Here is a 27703-nt window from a genome sequence, read left to right as displayed (position 1 = left end):
CAAATCAATTTAATAGAATGGGGAAAAAAAACTTTCGATAGATGTAGACGGTGCAAACATAAAAAACCAAATAATATCAGTTTAATAGCTCAATAATTTTTTATAACTTTCTGAAATTTAATGACTAAAATGTAAACTTATTAGTAATTTAGCGAAGAAAAAAAGTTATTACAATGTTTAATGTAATTATTGATGAAAATTATTAGTCCCTATTTAAGGATTGATCATGTTATGGATGAAAAGATTTGGAGATGGGGATGGATTGGACAGACAATGATTCTTCTATTACATAATTAAAATTGCTAATGTGAGTGACCAAATCCTATTGGTAGCATGGCTGCACTCAAACAACAAGTGGTAGGTGGGGGAGTTTTTTTTAATATTTAAAAATCTTACTTTTTTGGCTAAATTAATTGTACATGGTTACATTTTAACCCAACCCTTCACTCCCCTCCAAATTTCAAACCCACTTTTAACCCTATTCCATGGTTTATTTCATCTCCCATTTTCTTTTGGTCAAAATATGATATTGGTCTCTATACTTTGGAAAATATTAAGATTTAGTCCCCATATTTTTATCAATTACATCTCACAACAATCTAATTAACAATACAATATGACATCGATGTGGGTGAACACATTTATATAGCAAAAATTTGATTTTAAAATCAGATTAACATGATAATGTTAATTATATATTTAAAATTTATTTTATCATGGTTCAAATCTCAATATAATTAAATTTTTATTGTTTTATACAAAAATATAAAAAAATTACTCTCGTAATATTATAACTTACTTTATATATGGAAAAATATCCTCAACTGACATCAACTCAATCAAAAACTTAAATATAAGTATAAACAATGGCGCATCTAAGGGGCTGGTAGGGGCCTCAACCCTCCTAAAATAGAAAATTATCCATTTAGGTCCTTTAAAAATTTAAAAATTTTAAATTAGTAAAGATAAAATTATATTTGACCCCTCTAAAAATGATAAAATTTTGATTTAATACTTTAAAATTTATAAATATATAGGTTATTAAAAATTAAAAATTAATTTCGGCCCCCTAAAATAATTTTCTGACTTCGTCCCTGAATATAAATTGATAAATTTTGTACAAATAAAATTAATTAATAGATTAATTTTTTTTTAAATATAAAGACTAAATCTCAAATTTTTACAGATAAATCTTTTTCTTTTCGCTCCTAACTCCTCCTTTTGGTAAACAACTTTTGGGACCTCCATAACCCAAAATCATATATCATAAATATGTGTGTGTATATATATATAAATAAGTAGAATATCACCAAAGAAACAACCTCTTCTCATTATGTTGCTAAAGCCAATCTCCTAAGCCTATACTCACTTTGTATAGAAAAGAACAAAAAAAAAAAAATGAAAAGGTCTTCAACTTGTTCTTCTTCCTCTAATTCTTCCATAGCCTCACCTTCATCACCATCATCACCATCATCATCATCATTATCATCATCATCATCCTCATCTGAGTCTCCTCAAAATGTTGTATCAGTGATATCAGAGAAACCCAAGGGTAAAAGGGTAAGAAAGAATCAAAACCAGAAATGCATCTCCAGTAATGCTAACACTAGCAGAAGAAGCTCCATTTACAGAGGAGTCACCAGGTTTTTTTTTTTGTGTGTTTTGTTTTGTTTTTATAAAAAAAAACGTTGGGTTTTTGGTTAATTTTGCATGTCTGATATATATATTTGATCCATAAAACATTCAACATTTTTCAGACATAGATGGACTGGGAGATTTGAGGCTCACCTTTGGGACAAGACATCATGGAACAGCATTCAAAACAAGAAGGGAAGGCAAGGTAAATAAATAAATAAATAAATTTCAATTAATTAAAATTTTCTTTTTTAATTTATGGTTTTGTTTCAGTTTCTAGTCAGAATACTGACTGTGTTTTTTGTTATTCCTTGTTTCGAACATGCATTTACACTTTTGTCTCCTCCTTCAGTTTATTTGGGTAAGTGCTTCATTTTCAGTCCACTCCCCTTTTTTAAATAATTTTTTATTTTATTTTATTTTATTTTATTAATTTAAGGGGAAATGGGATATTTATGTGTAGGGGCTTATGATAGTGAGGAAGATGCAGCTAGAACCTATGATCTCGCAGCACTCAAGTATTGGGGGCCGGAAACCACCTTGAATTTTCCGGTATTCAAATAATAATAATAATTAGATTATGGTACACTCACAAGGATTATTTGTAAAATGTTCTTATTGCTATGCAGGTAGAGAGATATGGAAAAGAGATTGAAGAAATGAACAAGGTATCAAAGGAAGAGTATTTGGCATCCTTACGGCGGCGGAGCAGCGGATTTTCGAGAGGAATTTCGAAGTACCGCGGGGTTGCTAGGTTAGTTTTATCTCCCGATAAATTTAAAATCGAGTTGAATTAAAACCCTAAACGAAAGATAATGGGTCTACTCTCCATTTTCATATAAAACGTTACTTAAGTCCCGTTCAATTAACCGCTCGTGAAATTTTCTATACGTTACAAAAAAAAATTATTTTTTAAATCCTTTTAACTACATCTTTAATTTTATTTGCGAAATTTAATGATTCCGTGTGAACGCAATTATTATCATTTATTTTTATTAGAGTTGAAAAATATATAATTGTTTCATTAGCAGGCATCACCACAATGGGAGATGGGAAGCACGAATTGGTCGAGTTTTTGGGAACAAATACCTCTATTTAGGAACTTATAGTAAGCTTCTCTCTCATTACTTTTATTAGTTTGAATAGAATTATAATTAGTTTTGTTCATGGAGTTCAATTTTTTTAAAAAAATTTAATTCTAGACTTATTTTCGATTTGGTCGGTTGATTTAAAAAGTTCGTTTTATTGTTCAAAAATTTTAAAAAAAATTATCAATTAAATTGAATTTAGGTCAAATCAAATTTACCCCAAACATTTTTTTATCCAAACTCAACATTAATCAGGCCAAGCTTATCGAGTTCGGAAAATTACCCGAGCCATGGATAGATTTACCTAGCGAAAATATCGATAAAAAGAAGTTAGAAAAAAAATTACATTCTTTTAATGTGAAAAATTAGTGGGTAGTTTTTGCTAAATGTAGTGACAGCAATTTTTAAAAAATAAATATTAAATAATATTTATACTATGAATAGAGGTTTTTGTAAAAAATTATTTTGGTTGAAATTTATGATGTGTGAATTTTTTGTAATTATTTTTGTTTGGCTTTAATTATTAATTTGATTATTTAATTATAATTATTAGGGTAAATATATCATTTGATACTTAAATTTAGTTTAATGTTTAATTTAATACTTAAATTTTTTTATTATTTTAATATTTAAAATTAATAAATAGTATATTTGACTAGCCTTAATTTACAACCATATATTATGGCACAAAAATAATGGCACGTGACAATCACCTTCCCACTTAAATCTTTAGTCAGTCAATACGAGCAGATATCACGTGCCTAATTACAGTGGCCGGTACTGATTAAATTAAGGTTAAAGTATGTTATAAGTATATGTACTTTTCATAAATTTATAATTTAGTCTCTATATTTTTATTTTTAGAAATTTAGTCCTATTTTTTTAAATTTTGAAATTCAGGTCTAATTATTAATATAATTAATTTTTCTTGTTAAATTTATTGATGTGACATTTTAAAATAAAAAATCCATGCAATTAAAAGAATAGTTGTATAATGGATTCTTTTTTTAATTTTACTCCCCAAGGAAATATTTAGATGGACTAATTTGAATTTCTTTTATTAATTTATTCATGTTTTTCTCATTTGTTTTGAAAGACACAGAAGAGGAAGCTGCCGCAGCATATGATATGGCAGCATTGGAATATAGGGGAGTCAATGCCGTCACCAATTTTGATATTAGCCATTACGTTGAACGTTTGAAGGAGAAAGGGATTTTATATCTCGATCCAACGCCCGAACAAAGTCCCAGCTCGGTTGAAGTTGGACCAATAGAAGTCGAACAACAACCGCAACAAGGATATGAAGCTGCTGATGAACATCAACATTTTCAGAACATGCAAATGCAGCTGCCTCTATGCAACGATAATGCGACGACAATGGTGGGAACGGAGACGACCGATGGCAACGAGCTAGCATGGAGTTTCTGCATGGATTCAGGGTTGACATCGTTTTTTTCTCCGGAGTTTCCGAACGTGTTCGATGATATGGGGTTTGAGGATAATGTCGATTCGTTATTCGATTTAGGGAATAACAAAAATGCAGTGGGCCGAAAATGCTTGTCGGATGAGGCAAGTTGTGTTGAAGTTGGTGATTCCTCAACAACCTCAGTTTCTTGTGATGGTTTTTCATTTTGGGGTTAAGAGTTGGGATTGTTGGGACTTTGGTGGTGGATGGATATGCCAAAGATTCAATATATATGTTATGCATGTATTTCCTTTCTTTAATTTAATTAAAATGAAAAGAGAAAGAGGGACCAAAAAGAAAAGGTAAAAATTTCTCCTTTTGGTCTTTTTGTTTAATCCCAATCTCAGTTCACTCAAATATTACATTTTGATAACTTATGTACCAAGCGATTAAAAGAAGGTAGCTCACCAAAGAGCTTTCAACAATTAAAACAAAATTTACTTTTTTTCATATAATTACCAAAAATCAATTTTGTTGAGGGGTCGGCTTCTTTAAAAGAAGTATCCGGAGTGTCGTTTATCGAGCAGTTGAAGAATCCCTAACAACCGGAAGTATTGTCCTCTTATCGAGGCTTTGTCCCCAGCCTCTGTGAGAGCCTCGGTTGGTGGTACTTGCAAGACTTGGGACTCAAGTGGTACCTTGGTTGCAAGTAAGAGGATTATAAGCCTAAGGCCAACGATTCAAGTCGCCATGCGCTTAACTAACTTCATAATTATTCTCGCGCACAATACTAACACTTCTCTCAAGTCTTGTAGGTACCACCAACCGAGACACTCCCCTCTATGAACCGTACATAGTTCTCCGCGGAGGCTAGGGACAAAACTCAACACAGAGACAAGGTCTTTGATTGTTGGAGGTTCGGTCAACTATTCGGCAATGACACTTCGAAGTTTTCTCTCAAAAGAGTAAACCCCTCAAAGATAATCTTCCAATCAAATCGAGCCTTAGTGGCCTCAAATAAAGCTACAATGTAGCATTAGCACAAACCAAGGAGAATACATACACCTAAAAACATCAAAGAAAAAAAACTATAAGGGAGCTTTGTCCATCTATAGCTAGTTTTTGACTTGGGTGTAAGAGAAGCCATCCTCTTGGTCTATGTTTCTGCGGAATTAAGACAAACAGGTTGCTGTTGCCTCGTTGTTCTGATAATACAAGCAGCACCAGTATCATTAATTGGTCCACACTTGCAATACAACAGGGCTTCATACATAAGATCGGGCTTGATAATTGCCATTGGTGAAGGAACCTCTTGCTCCTGCCTCGGGTGTTCGTGTTGTTGTCTTGAAGAAGCACCAAAGGCTGTTTCACACGTTGATATCATATCTTTAGCCATCATCAGAGTGTCATACGGGTTCGAGTTATGTCCCTTAAAGCACACCTTATTTCTATGATTCCAGATCGACCGTAAAATGCAAGCACACTGATAAAAGGGGAATGTTGGGCAAGGTAGATTTGATCATAGTAAGCCTGCCCCTTGTATCCAAGTATTTAGACTTCTAATTTGCCCATTCAAGAGCACTTGAAAGCTCACTGAACCCACACAAGTCATGATGAGGTTAATCCAGTGTTGGCTAAACTCATGGCTCTCCAGCCACCCTTGGGAATTTCTAGCTCAATGTATCAAAGGTGAAACACACATAAAAAAAACCAAGCCCAGTTCTTATTTGAAGTTTAAACTCACCGGTTTATTTTTCCCTTTTGTCTAAAGCCTAATATTTTATCTAAAATTATTATAAAAAAAGTTAAAATGCCCCAGAAGTCCTTGTACGCTTTATAAATTTAAAATTTAGTCTCCGTACATTTATTTTTAAGATTTTAGTCTTTCTACACTTCAAATTTCAAAATTTAAGTCTAGTTGTAAATATAAATTTTTTTTTGTTAAATTTGTTGACTTGACATTTTAAAATAAAAAAGAATACTCTCTTGATGACCATCTAATTAAAAAAAATGACATTATAATAAATATAAATTTAACAAAAAAAATTAACAATATTAGCAATTAGACCTAAATTTTGAAATCTAAAAAAATAGAAGAACTAAAAGTAAAAGGACCGGATTTACGAAAAGTAAAGGTCCTTATCCCATATTTTAACCAAAAAAGTATTTTATCGACCTATAATATATATACTTGGCGCAATAAATGTATGTTCTTTCAGAGGATTTCCCTCCCTATTTAATCCCTTTTATTTCTTCAAAATTTTGTTTCCTAGTGGGATTCAGGTTCTGTTCTTCTACTCGAAATCGAAGAAAAGAAACAAAGGGTTTATTCAATTTGTCTTCGTTTTGCTCCTTTTTACAACTTAGGGTGTCTGTCTCAGTTGCAGCTTCAAGCACGGTAAAACGCAGTAGAAGAAGATGAATGCCCCGATTATTGGTACCACCTCTTCTCTTTTTCCCTCTCTTTAAATGATTTTTTTAATTATTTTCTGTTTTTTGACATTGGGTTTTGTCTGGATTCTGGAAGATCCATTGCAAGGGGATTTTCCAGAGGTTATAGAAGAGTATTTGGAGCATGGGCTTATGAAATGCATTGCCTTTAATCGCCGTGGTACCCTTCTCGCCGGTATCTCTCTCTCTCTCTCTCTCTGCTATTTAAAAAAAGAAAAGAAAAAATGAAAATTGCTGCTATGAATGTTGAGGGTCTTTGATTAAGAGCTATTTTGGGTGCGTTTTTCCTAGCGAATTGAGCTAATTTGAGTCGCAATTAAGGTATTTTTGGGGGTCAAGGCTTAGTTAGTTTCTATTATTTAATAAAATTTGAAGAAGGGAACGAAAACCCATAGGTAATTGTTAATAACGTTACACAGTTTACAAACTAAGGAAATCCCATCAAATGTGGCATCTTTTTCTTCATTTTCGATTTTGTTTCTGGGTTTTCTTTAATTTATTTATGTTTCCTGATTTCTGTTTAAGTTGATAAGTGTGTTATTTAGTTGGCTGGGGAAAGTATGACGAATTCCTGGTCATGATATTTTAAAGTATTTGTTATTTGCAATTCACTGGGATTATTTACCAACTGATATATCTTTGTGGTTTTTGCATTTTATGCCAGCTGGATGCTCTGATGGAAGTTGTGTTATTTGGGATTTTGAGACCCGGGGCATTGCAAAGGAGCTTAAGGATAGAGACTGTTCCGCTGCTATAACAAGTGTCTGCTGGTCAAAGTATGGTCATAGAATTCTAGTGTCTGCCGCTGACAAGTCATTAACACTTTGGGATGTAGTTAGTGGTCAGAAGGTTACACGTATCGTTCTGCAACAAACGCCTCTACAAGCTCGTTTACATCCTGGTTCTTCAATGCCATCTGTCTGCTTAGCTTGCCCCCTGTCATCTGCTCCAGTGATTGTTGACTTCAGTACTGGAGATACAACTGCACTCCCAGTCACCATTCCTGATATGGGAAATGGTGTTGCTCCTCCTTCACGCAACAAGTTCCCTGATGGAGCTCCTTACACATTGACGGCCGCATGCTTTAACAAGAATGGAGATCTGGTATATGTGGGGAACTCCAAAGGTGAAATACTTATAATTGATCACAAAAACGTTAAAGTGCTTGCTATGGTTCCAATTTCTAGTGGCGCTGTTGTCAAGAACATTGTTTTCAGCAGAAATGGGCAGTATCTCCTTACTAATTCAAGTGATCGAATTATCAGGATTTATGAAAATATTCTGCCTTTGAAAGATGGGCTTGGAGCTCTTCATGACCTTAATAAGACCATCAAAGAGGAAGATACTCTTGAGAATGTGAAGGCTGTTGGATTCAAATGCTTAGTTCTTTTTCGAGAGTTTCAGGATTCAATCACGAAGACACATTGGAAAGCACCTTGTTTTAGTGGTGACGGTGAGTGGGTAATATCTGCTTCTGCTAGCAAAGGAGAGCATAAGATCTACATATGGGACAGGGCTGGTCATCTTGTAAAGATCCTTGAAGGTCCAAAGGAACAACTGATTGATTTAGCGTGGCATCCTGTCCACCCTATTATTGTCTCTGTTTCCTTGACTGGCTTGGTTTATATTTGGGCTAAAGACTACACTGAAAACTGGAGTGCATTTGCTCCTGATTTCAAAGAGCTTGAAGAAAATGAGGAGTATGTAGAACGAGAAGATGAATTTGATCTGGTGCCTGAAACCGAAAAGGTGATGTAAAACAGATTGTGTGTGAATATTTTGATTGACTTTTTTGTTTCTAAAATATTCTTATTGGTGCAGGTGAAAGAATCTGATATAAATGAAGATGATGAAGTTGATATTGTGACAGTGGAGAAGGATCCGTTCAGTGATTCTGATATGTCACAGGATGAGTTATGTTTCTTGCCTGCAACTCCTTGTCCTGATGATCCCCAACAGCAGGACAAGTTTGTGGGAAGTTCATCAAAGTTGATTGATAGCAATCACTCCGGATCCCCTCTCTCGGAAGAGAATGGACAGAATGGGCAAAATGGACAAGCAGCCCAAAATGCTTCGAGTCCACTCGAAGGTAAAATTGTTTCCCTCAAATGTATTGTAAGTGTTTCAAAGTTCTTTTAGTCCAGTTTAAGTGGAATAGTATGCTAGCTGCATAAAACAGTGAAGTTCATTGGTCCTCATTTGTAAAATAGGTTTCCAAATAAACAAGTTTAAAATCCAAATGAGTTCTAGGCCAATCTTTTGGGTTACTCTTAAGGTATCAGTGGTGATACCAACTTTATAGAAAATCAAATTCCTAACTTTGTGTTTAATAAGTAGTTATTTGTGTGGATTATGCTTAACACTATTATCTCCTGTATAATGTAACAATGTGGTCTAATCAGCCACTTGGCCACTTAAGTTACTGGGATGGAGGGAGGGATCTATTAGAGTTCATTGATTCAAATTTTGTTGTTATTCTCTTATACAAGAAAAAGTTGTTCTGTTTTGTTGTACTTCTATTCTACCATTCTATTTAACTTGTATTCAACTTCTATTCTACCATTAAACTTTGTAAGACTATTGTTAATTCTTTAAATTGAAATAGAAGCAATATCTCTATCTGTAATTGTCATTTTCAGATGTAATATCACTGATATGCATTTCATGTGTTGGTGATACTAGTTTCGATAAACATAAATGTTAGCAATTCCAAAGGACACTAACAATAATATGAACTTAGATTTGCTTGGTTGTCTCCCCTTTACAACTAACAATATCACTGATACGCATTTCGTGTGTCGGTGATAACTAGTTTCGATAAACGTAAATGTTAGCAATTTCAAAGGACACTAACAATAATCTGAACTTAGATTTGCTTGGTTGTCTCCCCTTTACAATCTAGAGATGGTTGTATTACTGAGTGCAACCAATTTAAGGAACCCGGCTTTTAGTGGATTGTTGTGCTGTCATGGTTCTGTCAGAATGTTTGTTTTTCATAATTTTCAAGATGCTGCTGTTTAGTGAAGAAATCACCAAGGTATTATAGCAACTGAGTGAACTAAAAGGGATGTTTATTAAGATAAGAACGAAAAGTGGAATGGTATCTTGAGGAGTTGTTGCATTCTGAGTCTGTTGCTTTTGAATAGGATATTGTTTTAGCTGAATCTTTCCGCATTAAGCGAAGACAAAGGAGGCTTGGCATCTCTGGAAAAAAGGTCAACTTATGTGATTGCTAATGAATTTGAGATTTGCTGGATGGCTAAGATAGTTTTTAATATGCTATATGTCTTAGAATTTTTTTTCTGGATTTCTTAGTTTTAAGTACTATTTTATCTTTCGAAATGATGACATAAATGAGAAGGTTATTGCAGATGATGACATAAATGGAGATCTGTTTCTTTAGATTTTCATAAAAGCTGAAAATAATATAAAAGCAAATTCTTTGCTGTTCCAGGGGAAAAATGCTTAACCCAGCGTGTTTGTTTGGAGTTCTGAGTTAGATGCCATTTTACTGAAAATTTATTGATCCACATAAATTTTAGTTTCTTAGTCAATCTTTTTTTAGATTGTTGATGCTCTATGTTTGCTTCCCAAGTTTAATATGACCGCTTATGTGTTTCAATCTTTGATTGTATCAGAGGACACAGCTGGAGGCAATCAGTTGAAAAGAAAACGGAAGCTTTCAGAGAAGGGGTTGGAGTTACAGGCAGAGAAGGTCAGGAAGCCCATGAAACCCTTGAAATCTACTGGTAGGTTATCGAAAACAAAAAATAAATCCGTTGTTGATCAGGATTCTGGAAATGGCTTATATGCTGACGATGGTTCTGATGATTACTAGTAGGTCATAACTATCATATATTTGTCATTTGAACTGAAGAAAAAAAAAATGAAAAAGTGAGAGAGAATGGGACAAACCTGTAGCTAAACAGCTTAGAGCTATTTATCAATTTTCTTTTTAAGATATTGGGAAATGAGGTTATTATCCATTAGATGCATTGCTTATATCACCTAGATAGATGACTGAAGTCCGCACTGAACAGCTGTAACTTATGTTTTCACCATATATTAGACATGGTCAGGGCAAAGGTCAATTTGAACATTCTAGATAGGTTGAATTCACTTTATCCTGAGATTTGTATGGCAGATTGATTTTTGAGGTATTTTGGAAAGAATATTTAATCTCAAACAGGGTATTGGTTTCAGAAAGAAGTTGATCATAATGTTGGGAACTCGCAACTTTACACGGACACCCTAAATTTTACTTAGAAGATGGCTTTGAAAAATGATACATTTGAAAATATCATGCAGATAATTCCTTCTTCCAATTTGCTTCACCATTATCTCACACTATATTCTGTTAATTAAATTTGACATGTATATACTGTTTAGCCGTGAAAACTGAATATGAGTATGAGTGTGATATGAATATAAGACAGAAAGGGGGCTGCTTCACCATGGGGGAGTCTTTAATTGTTTGAGGCGAAAAATAAGATGTAAGACTGAATTTGTCATTATGTCATTTACTAACATGATTTTTAATTAGATTATAAATATATGATGATAAATAAAAGAGTTAAATTTTCCATTAAATTACTTTTTTTATTTAATTTTTCATTAATCTTAAAATTGTTTCTTTGGAGATTTTGTTTTTCCTTTTTCTTATTGTTTTAGAATTTTAAGCATAATGTGGAAGTGTTTTGGTCATTGTTCTTTTATCTTGTGAATCTGGTTCATCTTGGAGTGTAATAATTTATATTTATATGATTATCTCTCGTATTGTTCAATCTTTGTTCTTGACCTAGCAATAAGTTCACTGTTTTATGATTTTGGATATGTCCAACTCATTTGTGCTCATTTCATGATTTTACACTTATGTTTTAATTGGTATATATTTAGTCCAATCATTATTGTCATTTCTAGTTTTTATTAAAATCTGTTAATTTAACATCTTATTTTCTGTCAATCATATGCTACGTCACATAAGGGTAGTCTAATCAACATGTAAAATGGTTATGATTTTAATTATTGGAATAGGGTTTTCTTTTCTTCTTCTTCTTTTTTTTAATGTAGACTCAACTTTGACCTTTTATATATAGAGATTAAATATCAAATTTGGTCAAAGTACAATGACTAATTATATATATTCACGATTTTTATAATGAGATGTTCCCTACACGCATTTCCAATCGTTGCATATGGATCCCTTTGAAAGCATCCTCAAAGCATTAGACGATATAGTTCTTGCCTCGGTCTATTTTGGTCTTTAAACTTAGCAATTAGACTTATTATGCTCCTTGAACTTAGATTTTATCGAGATTTAATGATGTGACCAGTGTTACTGAAACAATACTGGAATAATAGAAGGGAAATTATTTGACACACTGCAATGGAGTTTTTAGACTTCACCAACAGTACCAGGGGTTAATAAGTGCCTTATACAGATATAATAGAATATTAAAAAAAGAACACGTCAATTTTTTTTAAAATTGTTTGTGGAATAAAAAATATATTATCAGTGTACCAAATATTTACCCGATTATTATAGAGAGAGTTGTAAATGTATTTGTAAAAATGATGATAAATTGGTAGAATCCCAAACAAATAAATAATGAATAATGAAATGAACATCATACTTACCTTGAAGTCATCATATACAGTTCCTAACTTTGAACCTAATAAATGCTTTCAATGAAAACTTAGTTTAACCTATAAATAATTTGTAAATGCGATTTTACATTCTGCTAAATCACAAACTTAGATTATATATAATTATGCGGTTAATACGTACACATTGATACATATATATGATGCATTGTTCAAATGGACGTTCCCACTAACAATTTGATAAAATATTTTTCATTTAAAATATATATGTAAATATATATATTTCATAATTTATAAAAATTCTAATACGTTTTTTTAATTTTAAATATTTTATATAAGTTTTATTAATTTATAATTCTTTTTATAATTTATTAGATTTTTATATTTTTATATACTTTTATAATTTTAATAAGTTTATATCAATTTTAATATTTAATATTTTATTTTTATAATTTTTTAATAATTTTTCATATGAGAAATATTTGAGATTAACCCAGAAATTATCATGTTACTATCTGATTGATCTGTCAATTTATTTTAATGGTCAATGTAATCAATGATGAAAATCATTAACAGAGAAACTTAATTGATTATTTAAATTAATGACGCAAATTTAATTAAATACAAATTTAAAAGAAAGATTTAATTGATATTTTTAAAAATTTTTGTTAAGTGCTGTTTTAACATAAAAACCTCATAAAGAAGAAGAGATGCTTGAAGTGAAGTCAGTCCACTAAGAAACAAATGAACTCCATGCCAAAAAGAACCTTCTTCCAACCAAACCATACCCCATCCTTAATAAACAAAAAAAGTAATTAAATAAATGGGTTAATATATAATTTGGTACTTCAACTTGGCTTTAAATGTTCAAATCGGTACTCAAATCAAATGGTATTATGTGGGTGAATGAATATTTGGCACGTATCCTCTAATAAAAAAAACATAAGTACTTAATTAGGACAAAAAGAAAAAGCTCATGTATCAAATTGAAAAAGATCAAGTACCAAATTGAACATTGAAATTAAACTCAAATATTAAACAATATGTTAACTCTAAATTAATAAAGGCTTAAATACTCGTTTAACCCCTGAAGTTTTCATTTTCTCCCTAGCTGGTACCTAAATTTTCATTCCATGTGGGGTTTTGGTTTCTCGTTAACATTGGAAGAAAGTGACAAATTCAGGGGCTAAATGAGTATTTAAACCATCAACCAATAATCGACAAGACAAGCCGGTAATCTTTGAAAACAATTTTTTATTCTCTCCCAAGTCCACGTGTTTCCTTTTCATCTTTAACCGCAACCGACGCTATTTTAACCCTCGATTTCACTTACTTATCTTTGGATTAATTTCACCATCTGCCCTCAAACTATGATTGAAAATTTAAATTACTCCTTGATCTTTAAAACATTTTAATTTAATCCTTGAAGTATTCATATCAATCAAGTACTTACATCAATCTATTCATTAGTTTAGACGTTAATCACTGCTTTAATATGATATTAAATGTATTTAAAACACGTAAATTAAATTTTAAATACATGCACTTATTACGTGGATAGCTTGGATCTAATGTGTTGAAAAAAAAACTTTTGAATTTCGATAATACTATTTTTTTCATCAACATTTTTAGTAAAAATTGACCCACGTGTTCTAAATATGTTCAAATTAAATTCGAGATAAAATTTAATACCTAAATAGACAAGTAGGCTAATAGAATGACTGGATTGATACAATATCGAAAAATATTGTAAAAACCAAGTCAGTGATCCATTGATTCCCGATTCAATTGGTTTAAAAATGATTTAAGAATAAAAAATATTAGAAAAATTTATACCTGATTGAATTGGTTGAGCTGCTATTTATTTTTTCGTTTTTTATCGGTTCACAAAATTTATTCTATTTTTAATTATATACGACACAGTCGATTCTCGATTCAACCAATTGGCTTGCGACATTACTGATATTGATAGTTTAAAAAACTTAATCAGTTTCACAATTCAAGGACCAAATTAAACAAACTATAATATGAGGAGGTGTTATAAAATTAACCCCTTTTTTCTTTTCTTCCTCACCATTTATTAATTACCACTTCATCTTCTTGGGTACAAACCAAAAGACCACATAACCGTCAGCAATGTGGCAACTTGACAGTGACAGCGAAACTAAAAGGTGAGAAACTTAGAGAGATAGAAAGAGAAACATGAACAACAAATTAAAGCTAAAGGTAAACGGACAACGAAGCTAAATCTTTGAAGCAAATTAAAACCTTCCCCTGCTTCTCTTTCTCCTCTGTGTGTTTCATTGGTTTTATTATAATCCCATTTTCTCACAACGAAAAACTCATCCAAATTGTTAAGCTTGTTCAATGGCGATTATGGGTTTTTCGTTGTTCTTCAAGTTCCTTCTCTTGCTCTCTGGCTTTGGGGTTTCAATGGCGTTACAAGAAACCCCATTCGTGGCTAAAAACTTGGGTCAAATCAGTTCTAACTCGGTGCTTGTGGCCTTGTTAGACTCGCATTATACGGAGCTTGCTGAATTAGTGGAGAAAGCTTTGTTGTTACAAAGCTTAGAAGAATCTGTGGGAAAGCATAATATTACCATTTTTGCTCCTAAAAATGAAGCTCTTGAACGGAATCTAGACCCTGAATTCAAGCGGTTTTTGTTGGAACCTGGTAATCTTAAATCCTTACAAACTCTATTGCTTTATCACATTGTGCCGACTAGGATTGAGCCACATTCATGGCCTAATTCAACATCGGGATCGATCCTTCACCGTACGTTATCAAATCACAATGTTGAGCTCTCGAGTGAAGATTCAATGGGGGTTAAATTCATTGGTAGCGCTAAGGTTATTAACCCAAATGCTGTGAACCGTCCAGATGGGGTCATCCATGGCATCGAACAGTTACTAATCCCTCAATCAGTACAACAAGATTTCAACAGTCGGAGAAATCTCCGTTCAATCTCCGCCGTGAAACCAGAAGGTGCACCCGAAGTTGATCCAAGAACTCACCGTTTGAAGAAACCTGCCCCGCCAGTGAAACCCGGTTCACCACCCGTTCTTCCGATTTACGACGCAATGGCTCCAGGTCCATCACTAGCCCCGGCACCAGCTCCAGGACCCGGTGGACCTCACCATCATTTCAACGGAATGAGGCAAGTCAAAGATTTCATTCAAACACTAATTCAATACGGTGGGTACAATGAAATGGCTGATATATTAGTGAATTTAACATCATTAGCCACTGAAATGGGTCGATTAGTTTCCGAGGGTTACGTTTTAACTGTATTAGCACCCAACGATGAAGCCATGGCTAAGTTAACCACTGATCAATTAAGCGAACCCGGTGCACCGGAACAAATCATTTATTATCACATAATCCCGGAGTACCAAACCGAAGAAAGTATGTACAATACGGTGAGAAGATTCGGGAAAGTATCGTACGATACATTGAGGTTACCACACAAAGTATCAGCTCAAGAAGCTGATGGGTCTGTTAAATTCGGGCACGCCGATGGATCCGCTTATCTGTTCGACCCGGACATTTATACCGACGGAAGGATCTCGGTGCAGGGTATCGACGGTGTACTTTTCCCGCCTGAAGAGAAAACTAAAGAAGAAAAGAAGACTATCAAAGTTGCTACAGCGAAACCCAGAAGAGGTAACTAAAATTATTACCCTTTATTATTTTATTTTATTGTTATTTTATAATTCGTGGGTAGCGGCATGAAAATGGTAGGGTGGTCGCCGGGAATTTTTTGGCGGGTTAGGGAGTGTCGGTGGGTCAGCATAGGTCAAAGGGTATATTTTTATATAATAATGATAATAATTTTAGGAATATAGGGTTGGTGTGTGATTATTTTTCTTCCATTTTCTTTCTTTTGGCAATTAATCATAAATTTCTTTTGTACTTTAAGTTTTATATTCACATCCACACAAAAAAGATAGCTTATACTTGAAAAATAAATTTTAAAAAATATGTAAAAGCTAAAGTTAAGCAATGCCTTGGAACAAAGGATTAGGACATTCCCTTTTGGATGGGCAGTATCTTTATATGCAGTTAGTGTAAAAATAATGGTGGCGGTGATATTAGATACTCTAACATGAGACAATAAAAAAGTTAAAAACGCACTAAACTGGAGTTAAATGCTCATCCAAAGGGCCCTTAGTTTTGTGGCAGGTAAGAAACTAGATAAATCATCTAAATCATGAATAGATTGTCAATTAGTAGTGGAGTTTGTCTTTTTTTAATTCCATTGTTCTTGACTAATCTCACCTTCTTTAGCTTAATCAACAATTTGCCAATGAGTTTAGTTGCTTACTCATGTCTTAATGAGTTCAGTTGACATGTAACATTTTAGTCCCTGAATTTCACAATTCTTCTCACCTTGGTCTTTGAACTTTTTTACCCACATTAGTCCTACTACTTGGCAGCTTTTTCCGCTAAGGTACGATGACATCGCTTAAAAAACTCTGAATTTTTTGTGATGACATAAAACAATCTCATAGTGCCATGTGTTTAAGTTCAGGGATCAAATTGAGAAAAGCTACTAAGTTCTGGTTATCCCAATAATATACTTTAACCTCTCTGAAGAGCTGTGATTTGGAATTTTAACATATATCACCCGGGTGGTTGTGAGGAATGAGTGTTTCGTAAACCTCCTCTTCAAGTTTATTATTTGAATGACATGACTCATCACCTTTTCCCCCATCTTTTTCATAAACTTTAATGGCTACCTATACAACATTTTTTTTAGATTTGCCTTTGTAAATCCAATCCCTATATTCTATATCCATGTTAGACATGGATATTTTATGATACAGTGAAGAGTGTGGGTAAAAGGTCTCTATTATGGGAAATAATTGCCTTTTTAAGGGGTTGTTTTGGAATTAAGTAGCTTATAAAACTTTGTCAAGGTAACAAAAGACCATGAAAGTTCAACCATAACAAGACAAATTTTCCCATTTTTTTAAGACTTCAGAAGAATCTTCATACCCCATTCTCTCCTAAATAAACTCATTTCTTTATTCTTGTATTTCTTCTTATTACAAAAACTTTGTTTCAAAGGGACCACATTGATATGTTTGGAGTTTCCTTGTCTAAATTGCATTTAGTCGAGACCCTGGCAGGGAGGAAGGCAAAGGGGGCGAGCAGTGGCCTAGCCCCCCCCAAAAGGGTAGATTTGCCATGTTAGTATAATGGTAAAATTGTACTTTAACCCCGATAATTTATAATTATTTCTACGCCCCCTCCCCCATAAAGACCCAACGTGGTAGTTAAGTTTGAGAATGTCAAAGGTTAATATGATATTAGTGATTTGTGAATGCTTAAGTAATATAATTTGCTTACAGGATCATATATTTTCTTTCCAATCAATCATTAATTTATTTAAGATGGGGTGTTATTTTCATGAAGTTAATATGTAGGTATCAGTTGATCTTCTGTACTTTCAATTAAAAAAACAAAACGTGATTGTGTAATGACTAATATTTTTTTTTATTCCCTAAATGTTTTTCGACAGGCAAGTTGCTTGAAGTTGCATGCAGAATGCTTGTGGCAATTGGTCAAGATTCTCATTTTAGCACATGCCAAATATAAAAATCACAATCATCATTTCCCCATATCATAAACAAAAAACTTCAAAGAATTGGAAGGTATAATTCTCCTTTTTATTTATCTTTTGGTTAAATTATATACTACAAGCCCCTCTACTCTTTGTAGATTTAAAATTTAGTCCTTTACTTTTTCAGATTTTAAAATTCTGCCCATTGTTTAACCTCATCAAACTTCTTCTGCTAATTTTACTGGTTTAACAGTTTGAAATAAACAAATACGTAGCAATGATGATTTAATGAACCTGAATTTGGTAAAAGAATTTTAACAGTGTTACGATAAGAAGAGGCCTTAGATTTTTACTACATATATATAGTTTCCTTCAATAGTGAGAAACACTTACAGCTAAATCCAGGTAAGAACAACCAACCTGGTAAAGCATGTCATATTATTTAATATACATTTAATGTGTCTGCCTACCCTATCATTTTAAATGTCAACAACAGGGTTGGTGGATGTTTCTTGCCTGTACAGATTTTCTTTTTTATATGGCCTCAACAAATTCAATGCAGAATTTCATATATATATTGCTTGCTGTCCAAGTAAATATATATATATATATATCAGTGTTTTTCTTAAACTAATTACTGGGTTGCTGATAAAATGCAGGTGAAGCAGCATAGTTTAAAACTCTTCGAATATGGTGTGATGCATTGCTCTCTACAATAGGATTTTAGGTTTTTCTTTTTAAAGTTGGGATCATGCAGCTAAACATGGGAAGATATGGAAAATGGTTACCAAAATATATATAATATTTTCCATTCCCACATGCTGAAATTCAATGATTCACCCTGGTTAGTTGCTGATACCCTCTAAATGTACAAGTTTTTTTTTTTTTTTCAATTGTGTGTAATGTGGCGGCACGGTGGTGGTGGCGGTGGTGGGGAGGAGATATGAAGGGGTGAGAGGGATTTGGTTTTGTGTGAAGTAGATATGGAAGATAAAGAGTCCACCATGTGGGCAAATCCAGCTTAATAATAAAAGAAAGCAAAAAAGAAAAAAGCATCACATCAATATTATATTTGGAAATAATATATTCTTTTCTTAAGAAAAATGAAATTGTAATTATTATTGTTGTTTTGTGAATTTGCTGCAACAATATTTCAGCACACTTGAATTCATGTCTTCTTATATAAACAATAATATTTATACCAATTGAGTTAAGACTTAATCGACTTAAATTTTTAATATTATAGTATATATGTATTAAAAATCATATTAAAAATTATACAATATATATAGGATAGTGTTATCATTTGCTACTATACGATATCCTTGTATTAAGTTGCATATTTTACGATATAATATTAAACATATTAAGATTGAAAAATGGGTTGGATAAAAAAATTAAGTCCATTTAAAAGAACAACCGAGCTCGACTTGATTTATCTTTATATTTGTAATATTTTATATTATATAATTTATAATACATAAGAATTAAATCTATTGTAATATATAATGTAAACATTAAAAAAAATTAATGATATCAGTTAGTACAAACTTTTCATTTCTGTTTATATGCCACCAAATCAAGTATATATAATTTTTTTATCAAAAAAAAAGGGAGAGTATATTCTATATTGCATGGTCCATAGGGGTCAGCAATGCCATACCATTGTCTGGTTCAGAACACGAAGCCATTGTCCAAACAGTTGAAAAAACAGAAAGAGTAAAGACCAAACCTTCTTCTTTGATCTTTTCCTTGAAAGGCAAATTAATGGCTGCTGGCCGCCGGCTGCTGGCCGCCGGCTGCGAAGTGGTCCTTTCCTCAGATTAAACCCAAAATCCGGCCATTTCCAGCGAACCCCTTTTAAACGCGTTTTTTCTTTATTAATGTCCAAAACCACGTATCTGCCTCTTCCTATTTCTTTAATACCAATTTATATATATATAAAAGTTCATATTTGATATTATCAAAGTTGATGCCTTTCTTTTAAAAAGATAAGACACCCACCCACCAAACCCTATGACCTGGTAAAACCCGTATTATCCCATTTGTTTTCTTCAACTTTACTCTCTCTCTTTTTTTGTTTTGTTCTTTTTTAAAGCATTTCAAGTTGAATTGTTCAATTCTTTTATATCAAAAGTTGTATTTGTGTGTGTGTATACATATAAATATTGCTGTAGCAGAAATGATGGGTTATTAGTTTGTAATTTATAGTTTTGCTGACCCTTTTTTTGTTCTTTTTAACGAATTAGGTTGTTTTGGAACTTGGCTCTTCAATCATGTTAAATTTTAGCTTAATTTTGTAAGGTATAGTTGTTTCAACTTTTTTATTTTGTGATATAAAGATCAGATCTTTATGTGTTTGATTATTAGCCCATCAATTGGTTTAGGGATTTAGATGTGAAAATTAGTGGTATTATTATTGAGGAAGGAATTTAAGTGTAAAGAGAGTAGATGGGTAATACTTGTGTAGGACCAAGCATTTCGAAAAATGGGTTTTTCCAATCTGTTTCAGCCGTAATGTGGCCAAACCGATCACCTGAGGGCTCGGTTTCTCATAGGGAAACTGGGAATGAAGTAGCATCTAAAGAACCTGAATCAGCATTACCGGTTCAAAGCAGACCTCCGGAACAAATTACAATGCCGAAATCAGAGACTAAGCAAGAGACTAAATCCAAAAAACCGAAAAAACCTAAGCCTCCTCATGTGAAGAGGGTGTCTAGTGCAGGGTTGAGGACTGAGTCAGTGTTACAAACAAAGACTGGAAATTTCAAGGAATATTATAGCTTGGGGAAAAAATTAGGACAAGGTCAATTCGGGACAACTTTCCTTTGTGTGGAGAAGTCAACTGGAAAAGAATATGCTTGCAAATCGATTGCGAAGAGAAAGTTATTAACTGATGAGGATGTTGAGGATGTGAGAAGAGAAATTCAAATAATGCATCACTTGGCAGGGCATCCTAATGTTATATCAATAAAAGGTGCTTATGAGGATGCAATGGCGGTTCATGTTGTTATGGAATTATGTGCTGGTGGAGAGCTTTTCGATAGAATCATTCAACGTGGACATTATACGGAACGAAAGGCAGCTGCACTTACAAGGACTATAGTTGGGGTTGTGGAATCTTGTCATTCTTTAGGGGTTATGCATAGAGACCTTAAACCGGAGAATTTTCTTTTTATTAACCAGCAAGAGGATTCGCTTCTTAAGACTATTGATTTCGGATTATCAATGTTCTTTAAGCCAGGTATAAACTGAGCGCTTATTTGGTACATATTTTAAGCCCTATCTTTGCTGTCTTGGTTTAGCGAACATATTAGGGGAAGCAATTATATAAGCTACTTGAAATTTTAGCTTTATCAAGTATGTGTTTTCTCGACTCTCATGAGCTAGTAAGTATTTAGGCAGTAAAAGTATTAGGGAAGCCCTTATACTAGGAGTCAAATTGCATTTTGTCCCCTTTACTAAAAAATGCGCAAATTAGTCTCTATATGTTAATTCAAAGAGCAAATTGGTCTTTTTGTTAAAATTTCTATCCGTTTTTACTATTAAAATTGGTTCCTATATGTCAACAATTTTTGACTCCTAGATTAATTGTACATGGGCTAATTTGTTCATTTTTTTTAGTAAAATGGGTAAAATGCAATCTGACTCCTAGTGCAGGGCCTCCCATGGTACTTTTACCGTGTTTAGGCTAACAAAATCTTTTTAATTTGATCCACATTTTGCCATTAAAACTGCATGGTTTTCTTACCTCCAAGACTGACCGAGTTCTGATGAATTCTGAAAGTTAGTGATTCAATTCCTAATATGTTATTGAATCAGCAAATTAAGAAATTCTCTGTTACATAGATTTCATTCATGCCATTAAACATTGCATTTTGTAATCCTCAATAGTCTCTTTCTCCATGTAGGTGAAACGTTTATGGATGTGGTTGGAAGTCCATACTACGTTGCCCCAGAAGTTTTACGAAAGCATTACGGTCCCGAAGCTGATGTCTGGAGTGCAGGAGTAATACTTTACATTCTCTTAAGTGGTGTTCCTCCCTTTTGGGCTGGTAAGAAAGTTGCTGATGCTTAAGATTTTTCCATTTTGATTGATTTAGCCGAGTGACAGTTCTTTCGGTTTACTCCAGTATGATTATGTTTTGATCTTCACATTTTTTTCTCCCTTTTTGGTCATTATGTAGAAAGTGAGGATGGTATATTCGACCAAGTCTTGCATGGTGACCTCGATTTTGAGTCAGATCCTTGGCCTAACATCTCTGAAAGTGCAAAAGACTTGGTGAGAAGAATGCTCATTCGAGACCCCAAGAAACGGTTAACTGCACATGCTGTTTTATGTAAGTCATGCTATCCATGTTACAGACAGAAACCGTTTATAAGATAAAATGTTGATGCCAAAGGGAAATACTGTATAAATTTCTGTAGGGCACCTCGGTTTTTTCTCCAATTACTAATTTGTTTAAACTGTATGCAGGTCACCCTTGGATACAGGTTGATGGTGTTGCACCCAACAAGCCCCTTGATTTTGCGGTTTTAAGTCGTTTGAAGCAATTTTCGGCAATGAATAAGCTCAAGAAAATGGTGCTTAGGGTAAGTCTGAGTACATGCTATGAAAAGGGGGGGTTTCACTGGATACGCAAGCTATCATAACTTGTTTATCATGATTTTTCTTTCTTTTGGCCTGGCAGGTGATTGCAGAGAATCTGTCTGAAGAAGAAATAGCCGGCCTCAAAGAAATGTTCAAGATGATAGACACGGACAACAGTGGTCAAATCACCTTCGAAGAACTTAAAGCTGGACTGAAAAGAGTTGGAGCTAATCTTAAGGAGTCTGAAATTTATGATCTTATGCAGGCAGTAAGTATAATACCCAATTTGGATGTAGTATATTGAGATAAACAACTCTGAATCTGGTAAAAGTATAATACCCAATTAGGAGTCGAATTGCATTTTGGCTGCTCTACTAAAAAAATTGGCAAATTAGTCCCTGTATGTTAGATCAAAAAGCAAATTTGCCATTGTGTTAAAAAATTTATCCATTTTTATTGTTAAAAATTGGTCTTTGCATGTTAGGATGAGGTACATGTGATATGCCACATGTCAATGTCTTGCTATTTTGTCAGCCATGCTAGTTTTTAATAGTACAAAAGGGATGAAATTTTTAACAGAAATGACCAATTTGCTCTTTGATCTATTCATAATACAAATCCAATCATGAATAGCTATGATTAGTTGTCTCTAATGCACACGTGTTCTTAAACAGGCTGATGTTGATAATAGCGGCACAATGATTATGGGGAATTCGTAGCTGCTACACTGCACCTAAACAAAATCGAGAGAGAAGATCATTTATTTGCTGCATTTTCCTACTTTGATAAGGATGGTAGTGGTTATATCACTCCCGATGAACTCCAACAAGCATGTGAAGAGTTTGGCATAGAGGATGTCCGACTTGAAGAAATGATCCATGAAGTCGATCAAGATAATGTAAGTTCTTCATTTTAAAACAATCATTATACCATATATTGACCAAAAACAAGAACAAAGTCTTAAGTTACCTCTCTTTGCATAATGAAGTTGCTCGAAAGAATTAATAAACCTTATTTAGCACTTTGTCGCCTGTATCGTTTGTCCACTTACCGTATACAGTACCAATCATATGCAGGATGGACGCATAGACTACAATGAGTTTGTAGCCATGATGCAGAAAGGACATGTCGCCACAAATGCTGGCAGTGCTGGTGCTGGTAAGGAAGGCTTACAACATAGTTTTGGTATTGGATTTAGAGAAGCATTAAAACTTTAGCATATGCATCTCTTCATGTTCTTGTGTTATGAGCCGAGACTTAGCTCCAGTCACGTATAGCCTTACTCACGGATCGTGACACTTGTTAATAGGACTGAGATTTGTATAGTAAAAAGTACCAAAGCAATGCTTATTGTAAGGAGCAGGTGGTGGTTTTTCCATTTTCTTCAACCTTTTTTCCTGCAATCAGAATGAGCTTCCTTCATGTTGTATGCTTCTTCACAAAGGAATTTGGTTTCTCTTTTATTTATTATATTTGTTTTTTAGAATTTTTTTTTCATTTTTCTGTTAAAAAATACATAATCCAATGATCCACAAAATTACAAAATCCCAAGTTGCTGTATGTTTCTTGGCAAAGTGCCAAAAACAAATGCACAATAATATTTTAATTCTACACCGGAAATTGGTCCGACCGATTCGACTATCATTTCGGTTCTGAAAAAATATGTAAGAAAATAATATTTTTTATGTTTTTTGTCACATGTCAATTTTTAATTGGTTATTTTTTAAAAAAAATAGACTTTAACGGTTTGACTAACGATTGAACTAATTAAAGTACTAATATGGAAAAAATAGTAGTTTAGGTATTGCTCGTGACTAAAAAAATGCTCAGGAAATGCACGATTTAGATACCAAAATTTAAATATTAATATAAAAAAAATATAATTTAAATATTAATTTGTGAGTTAAAAAATATTATTTAAAATAAAAAAATAAAAACAGAAAGCTAATAAGAAAACCAAAAAAAACACAAACTCAGTGTGGAGAGGTCATTAAGGGCCCCCTATAAAGCACATTATGACCGTTATGCACTCTCTTTTCTATTCTACAGAACCACTATTTCATTTAAACTCACCTATCTCTATCTTCCATGTGTCTTTGAAAAAAATCTCCACGTGTCATTAATTTATTGCTCAATTCGCGTATCCAAAAGTAACTTTGTCTACATCGGATTCCAATTTCCCTTTTTTCTGAAAAATTTAAAATATATTCAGCTTTCTAGCCGTTGAAAACTCGGCCCCCCATTTCCCCTCCTTTCTGTACATCAAACAAAAACTAAAGCTCAAATCTTTGGTTCAATCATTGATTTTATTTTCAATTTTCTTGTTTTGGGTATCCAAATTGGATCAAATTTAAGTTCTGGGATTCGTTTTCTGGATTGGGAGAAAAAAAAAAGGAAAATGAAGAGTGTGAAAGGAAAATTCTTGAAGAAGCTGAAATCAATCAAACCAGTTGGTTACCTAAAGCCAGATCGTGTTCTTCAAGTGCTTGCCATTGATGGGTTTATTGATTCTTATACGAAAACACCGAATCCCAATGAACAACCCAAGTTGTTCACCAAAGAATTTGAGGAGCAAGAAATGATTAAAGAAAACCAGCCTGAAATCATCGATGTAGAAGAGCTAATGAAAGATCTTGAATCTGACGAAGACGAAGATGGGGAAGAAGAAGATGACGACAAAGAGAATATTAGGCCAAATATTGAGACAGAGAATGTGGATTGTAGTCGGCAGAATTGCTCCACCACCGCCGTTCCGTTATCGGAGATCGATGTGTCGTCATTCCGGAGGCCGGATTTGAATTCGTGTACGCTTTTCGATCCTAAATTATTAGCTGCATTTGAACAAGCTGTAAAAGAACATATGAAGATGAATGAAGAGATCCATCATGTCGAGAAAAAACCAAGAATCGAGGAAAAAGAAGAAGAAGAAGAAGAAGAAGAAAGCGACCCTTTATTAGCTTTCGAAGAGAAGTGTCCGGCCGGAGGCGATGGGTCGGTCATACTTTACACGACGACACTCAAAGGTATACGAAAGACCTTCGAGGATTGCAATAGTGTTCGGTTCTTACTCGAAAGTTTCAAAGTGATATTCTACGAAAGAGATATATCAATGCATTGTGAATATAAAGAAGAACTATGGAGGATTTTGGGTGGGAAAGTGATGCCACCGAAGCTTTTCATAAAGGGTAGATACATTGGTGGAGCGGATGAGGTACTTACATTACATGAACAGGGGAAGCTTAAGGTGCTTTTCAATGGTATCCCTTTGGATAATTGTAATGGAGCTTGTGAAGGGTGTGGTGGTGTTAGGTTTGTGCTTTGTTTCGTTTGTAATGGTAGTCATAAGATCATTGGTGATGATGGGATGTCAAGTGAATGCATGAAGTGTAATGAGAATGGTTTGATTGTTTGCCCTCTTTGCTGCTGAAAAAAATTTGATGTATTGTATTGTTACTGTGGTGCTGTCGTTCTCTTGATTCTTATTCTTCTCACATAGTGGTATTATATATATAAATCATTGTTTCTCCCATTCCTTAATTTGTTGTTTATCACTGAACACTAATGTAAAATTGATTGATGATATATAATCATCTTATGTATCATGCATGCTTGCTTTTCTTGAGCTTAAGCCTTCATCTAATTAAGGTTTGTTAGATTATATATGTTGGTGTTGATTCAAGATGAAAGTGGTGGTAGTTTGTAATAGTTCACTCGAAGGATGAAGAGTTGGAAGGAGATAATGGTAATTGGAAAGGTGGTAAGGGGAGAGGATTGGGGTGCAAGGAGAGGAAGAGAGATAGATCAAAAGTATTAGAGGAGAAAGAGAGAGTTCAAGACGAGAGTGTGTCCTGATCCTTTGTTTGATGTTTATATGCTTATAAGGGAGTGTCTCCATGTGTTGTTTATGTATTGGTTCTAGATTTATTGATATTTAATTGATCTATTGATGTTTTATTGTTGTAGGTATGAATTACCATGTTAGGAAATAGGTATCTGTAAGGCATGGATGGAAGATACTATATCCATGTTAGGGGTGTAATCCTGATGAAACAAGCTTGCGAGGTATTGGGCTCGTGAGATTATGGGCTTGCAAGGCATCCTTTTTAGCTTAAGGCATTGACCTGCAAGTTTGGCTCAAAAGGTGTAGGTATAACACACTGATTTCTTTTTCAAGCCTACCTACCTTCATCCTCTAACAAAATCACACATCACAAGAGCAAATACCACACAGACTAGTGTAATTATATAAATAAATAAAATAACATAATATATTCAGGATCGAGTTAGGTCGAACCCGAACTAAATAATTCTATCATAAGCTCGGACCGAATAGAAAACGAGCCTTATATCTTGATTAAGCCCATTTTTTATTCAAACCTTTCCATATTTCAGATGAATCTTTAAACTTAAATGAATAATCGAACCTTACCCATCAATGATCAAACCACATCACATTCCAATCATATTATCCTTTCAAACCTTAGGAACTTCATCATCATTACCTTCTTACATTCAATCTTATATTTCTACATGTAGATCAACATTTCAATCCATTTATTTCACTAAATTTTGTTTCTTATATATATATATATAAAATAAAACAAAAGAAGCAGCTCAATGAGGACTTCTGTTTTCCACATTTAAATACTCATTGCTTCGTAGAATAGATGGATTATATATTTTATCTTAAATTTATAGGAAGCAGTCAACCCTAAACCTAACTCAACTACGAAATTATGACTTTCTAGTCATCTAGACATGACAATTTCTCACTTTATTAGGTTGTATTATCCTCATTTTTTATTTTATTTATTATTTTAAGAGATAATTTTTTATACATAAATTTTAATTTAATTATATGTATTTAAAGAAATAAACACGTTAGTTTATTTTTTAAATTCGATCAAATAAAAATTTCATATATATAAATTTTAAAAAAACATATATAAATTTGTACAAAATTAAAGTTTATTTATAACATTTCATGTAGTTTTGAGATTTATCATTTATTTTAAATATATATTTTATTTTTATTATATATTTTCTCGTATAAAAATTTGGGGGTCGAGCTCAATGCTTGCTCCCTTTACCTTCGCTCCTATTTGAATCCATATCATCTAGATATCAAACAGAAATTTAAATTTTTTTTTCAAATTAATCTTACATTTATATCCGAAAACCGAACTCAAATTTGACTTAATTTATTGTTATTTTTAAAAACCCGAACTCAAAACCTTTTTATAAAAATAAAAAATAGTAATATTCAACTAAACAAAAAGTTGGTTACCTAAAAGTTGTGAAAATTTCAATAACGAGCGTAGAAATAAAACTTAGGAAAATCAAGTAAACATGTAAACTAATT

General features: G+C 33.2%; 4 protein-coding genes and 1 pseudogene across 5 annotated transcripts; all 5 read left to right on the top strand.

Moving 5' to 3' along the window:
• Positions 1-1297: 1297 nt before the first annotated feature.
• LOC107935489 (ethylene-responsive transcription factor WRI1) lies at positions 1298-4523 on the top strand. 2 transcript variants are annotated; one of them, XM_016868110.2, is made up of 7 exons: positions 1298-1643; positions 1758-1840; positions 1988-1996; positions 2099-2187; positions 2265-2389; positions 2667-2743; positions 3820-4523. In XM_016868110.2, the coding sequence occupies exons 1-7, from the start codon at positions 1399-1401 to the stop codon at positions 4362-4364; spliced, it is 1173 nt and encodes a 390-aa protein (XP_016723599.1). In that variant the 5' UTR covers positions 1298-1398; the 3' UTR covers positions 4365-4523. The 2 variants fall into 2 exon arrangements, with proteins under 2 accessions (XP_016723599.1, XP_016723598.1); XM_016868109.2 differs by having other exon boundaries at positions 2664-2743.
• A 1817-nt stretch (positions 4524-6340) lies between these two features.
• Positions 6341-10678, top strand: LOC107935533 (protein RBL). Its single transcript, XM_041109817.1, has 5 exons — positions 6341-6565; positions 6656-6754; positions 7244-8328; positions 8401-8668; positions 10218-10678. Exons 1-5 carry the CDS (start codon positions 6547-6549, stop codon positions 10415-10417), a joined length of 1671 nt encoding a protein of 556 aa, XP_040965751.1. The 5' UTR covers positions 6341-6546; the 3' UTR covers positions 10418-10678.
• A 3662-nt stretch (positions 10679-14340) lies between these two features.
• On the top strand, positions 14341-18854 carry LOC107935534 (fasciclin-like arabinogalactan protein 15). The gene is made up of 3 exons (XM_016868148.2): positions 14341-15847; positions 17709-17841; positions 18410-18854. The coding sequence occupies exons 1-2, from the start codon at positions 14551-14553 to the stop codon at positions 17783-17785; spliced, it is 1374 nt and encodes a 457-aa protein (XP_016723637.1). The 5' UTR covers positions 14341-14550; the 3' UTR covers positions 17786-17841; positions 18410-18854.
• A 524-nt stretch (positions 18855-19378) lies between these two features.
• Positions 19379-23808, top strand: LOC107935535 (calcium-dependent protein kinase 1-like; annotated as a pseudogene).
• A 725-nt stretch (positions 23809-24533) lies between these two features.
• LOC107935488 (uncharacterized protein At3g28850) lies at positions 24534-25794 on the top strand. Its single transcript, XM_016868108.2, has one exon. It carries the CDS (start codon positions 24740-24742, stop codon positions 25766-25768), a length of 1029 nt encoding a protein of 342 aa, XP_016723597.1. The 5' UTR covers positions 24534-24739; the 3' UTR covers positions 25769-25794.
• The last annotated feature ends 1909 nt before the right edge of the window (positions 25795-27703 follow it).

This window comes from Gossypium hirsutum, chromosome D13 (genome assembly GCF_007990345.1).
Source record: "Gossypium hirsutum isolate 1008001.06 chromosome D13, Gossypium_hirsutum_v2.1, whole genome shotgun sequence".
Classification (NCBI taxonomy): Eukaryota; Viridiplantae; Streptophyta; class Magnoliopsida; order Malvales; family Malvaceae; genus Gossypium; species Gossypium hirsutum.
The sequence above is the reverse complement of the archived record's forward strand: the minus strand, read 5'-3'. Positions and strand labels throughout refer to the sequence as shown.